The following is a 2,754-nucleotide window of genomic DNA, read 5'->3' on the forward strand; positions in this document are numbered from 1 at the left end:
GGCATGCATGCACACACATATCCACATACACCCACACACACAAACTCAAATTTGTTCCATGGAAATGCTCAATATCACCAAAAGGAACAAAATGTGCTCTGAATCTCAATTTCAGATTATTTTCTTATCTCAGTTTCTATTCAAATGGAACCTCTTGAACAAGTTAACAATTTGAGTTTACAAAGGGCTGTATAATCATGTTTCTGCAATTTAGTTGAGAACAGTCTGTAACACAAAACAAGAACTCTGCCAACTTTGAGAATGTAGATTTTATGCACCCAAGGAGTAAACTAACAAACCATATCTAATGTGAAAAACCACATGGAGTTGCAAACTGTCAAAGTTCTCTTGGGATCTTCCCATTCTCCTACACCTAATGATCAAATATAATCCAAAACATTGTCTTTTCTGTTCATCTATTTCATAATCTTATAGTAATTGTTGTAGTGGTATAGTATACTGCAATACAACGACTATTCTAAACAAAGGATATGCCAATGCACACCCATAACATCCAGGGTGCTTGAGCTTTAAGACCAGCTACCATTGGCTGGGTTCGCGTTCAGACCCTGGTTATGCATGAAGCTGCTGTTCTCAGGATGCAAGCCTGGCATTTAGAGATTTGACTTATGTCAGTTACTTGCTTTTGTTTCTGGCCCATGATTTCCAAACATGGCAGCTGTATCTCAGAGGAAAGAAAATCAGACTGGAAGCAATAGTGAGACCTTGCATAGTAACTTAACTTCTTGGCCTCCATTGATTTCGCTGTAAAGAGGAGATGCCTCCTAACCCCTAGGGTGGTTGTTCTAAGATAAAAGTGTTCAAAATATGCTATATATTACAAAGGTATATACATCTATCACTCCCCAGACATTTACTGAGCAGCTAGTATGCTAAAGTAGAATACTGCACAAGATTTCTTCTAGGCCCTGAAGACAAAGGTATGAATATGAATATATGAATAACAGTAAAATCCACTCCCAGTTTCCATTCTAACAGGAAGGTACGTTTGGTTATGAACACAAAGGATGGGTATTTTCCCCTATTAAAGATGTCTGAAGATTTTGATGCTCTGTAGCTTTCTGTGGTATTAAGACCAAAGATTGTATGATAAAGGTACCTTTTTACTGTAAGAATAACATTGTTATATAAATTAGATTTTTCTGAGCACTAATTGTTGAGACTTTCCCAGTAGTAACCAGCTCCTCCAGGCAAATAGTCATTATCTCTAAAAGTAGAAATTATGTTAACTTAGAGAAGACAGAAAAAAAAAAATCTGTGATAGGGCAAAGCGAAGTTTTACACTGGCTGCCATGTTCAACAATTAAGGTAGGAGTACACAATTTCTTCTGCATTGTTTACAGTCATTCCTAGAACTGATCTGGCTGAATCAAATTGATCGTTTTCCAGAATTTCTCATTCTTCCTAATAAAAACAAACTGACTGTTAGGCAGGAATATAAATAATCTTTCCCATCTACTGAAGTAATTAGTCAAGGATAAGGCCAAATTTGAGGTTCTGAAGGACAGCGGACCCAAACATCCTGTTTCAAAAAAAAAACTGCGTTGGAACCATACTGCAGTCTCCATAGAACGCAAAGTGCTTTCCAAGAGGCCTGTTCAGAAGCCACTAGGTTCTAGGAAAGGAGGAAACAGAGAAAGAGACACATACAGCCCTAAAACCTCACACAGAGGCCAAATGTTAATTCCTCCTATCCCATTTAAGGTGAAAAGACGGCAATCCATCTTTACAGTAGATAGATCCATTTCTTTGTTTGAGTACATTATGCGCAAATCTACAAGCAAGCCTGACACTGCAGCTCAAAGACCTGACACATACCGCCTCCCCAGGAGAAGACGATAAGACCTGGCTGGTGGGCTGCAAGGAGAGGGGGTTGTTTTATTTCATGGAGGTAGAAGAAGAGAGTGGTCAAGAGACTAGGATTAGAACTGCGGAGTTCCTTGTCTTCCCCTCTGCAGCCCCATCAAATAGCCTCTGCAGATGCCGCATCCTTGGAAGCCCCTATGCGGGTCTGAGGTTCTGCTATTTATCACGGATCGCAACGACTACCTCCCAATAACCCTCTTCCAGGATCTAATTTATCTCCATCTCTGGTCCTGGAGGGGCATCTCTGTGCCCTCATGGGCTGTCATGTCACAGCCTGCAACCGCGATCGCCCACCCCACCCCGCAACCAGTAGTGAAGCGTCTCCGTGTCCTCTAGCAAATCTTCAAATCTTAAGCCTCCAAGCCATCATCCGAATCCTGCCTCAGTTCCCATCTGGACCACCTTCACTGACTCTCTCCTTCCCTTGGTCAGCCCATAACCCAAACTCCACCATCCGTTATCCGTTCCTCACCTTCATCCCTAAGCCGACCCCCATCATCCACCCCGTCTCTAACTCAATCTCCCAACACCATCCTCACCTGCAGCCCAGGAAAACGTGGTTGGTCCAGGCGGCGGAGAGCGCGAGGAGCTGATCCAGGGCAGCCCCGGGATAGCTGTGCAGGTGTCGGCAGATGAAGCTCCGCCGCAGAGCCCACTGCCAGTCACTTTCGTGGCTATAGCGCCACTGCTCCAGCACTGGCTCAGGCGGGGGCGGCGGGAGGGGCGGCAGCGGCGGCGGCGGGAGGGGCGGCAGCGGCGGCGGCGACAGGAAGTCGCCCCCCAGCAACAGACGTCCTCCAGCCATCTTCTCCGCTTCAGAGTGGGGACGGCCCCCAGGGACGATGCCTACCAACTGGCCGCGAGCGA

General features: G+C 45.1%; 1 protein-coding gene across 1 annotated transcript in view; it reads right to left on the minus strand.

Moving 5' to 3' along the window:
* Window positions 1-2,746, minus strand: part of Nkrf (NFKB repressing factor) — an 18,458-nt gene extending 15,712 nt beyond the window's left edge. Inside the window, exon 1 of the mRNA XM_031350642.1 lies at window positions 2,427-2,746. Coding sequence (XP_031206502.1) covers window positions 2,427-2,692 — 266 coding nt within the window. The 5' untranslated portion in view covers window positions 2,693-2,746. The remainder of the gene's footprint in view (window positions 1-2,426) is intronic.
* Between the last annotated feature and the right edge of the window lie 8 nt (window positions 2,747-2,754).

Source organism: Mastomys coucha, chromosome X, assembly GCF_008632895.1.
Source record: "Mastomys coucha isolate ucsf_1 chromosome X, UCSF_Mcou_1, whole genome shotgun sequence".
Lineage (NCBI taxonomy): Eukaryota > Metazoa > Chordata > Mammalia > Rodentia > Muridae > Mastomys > Mastomys coucha.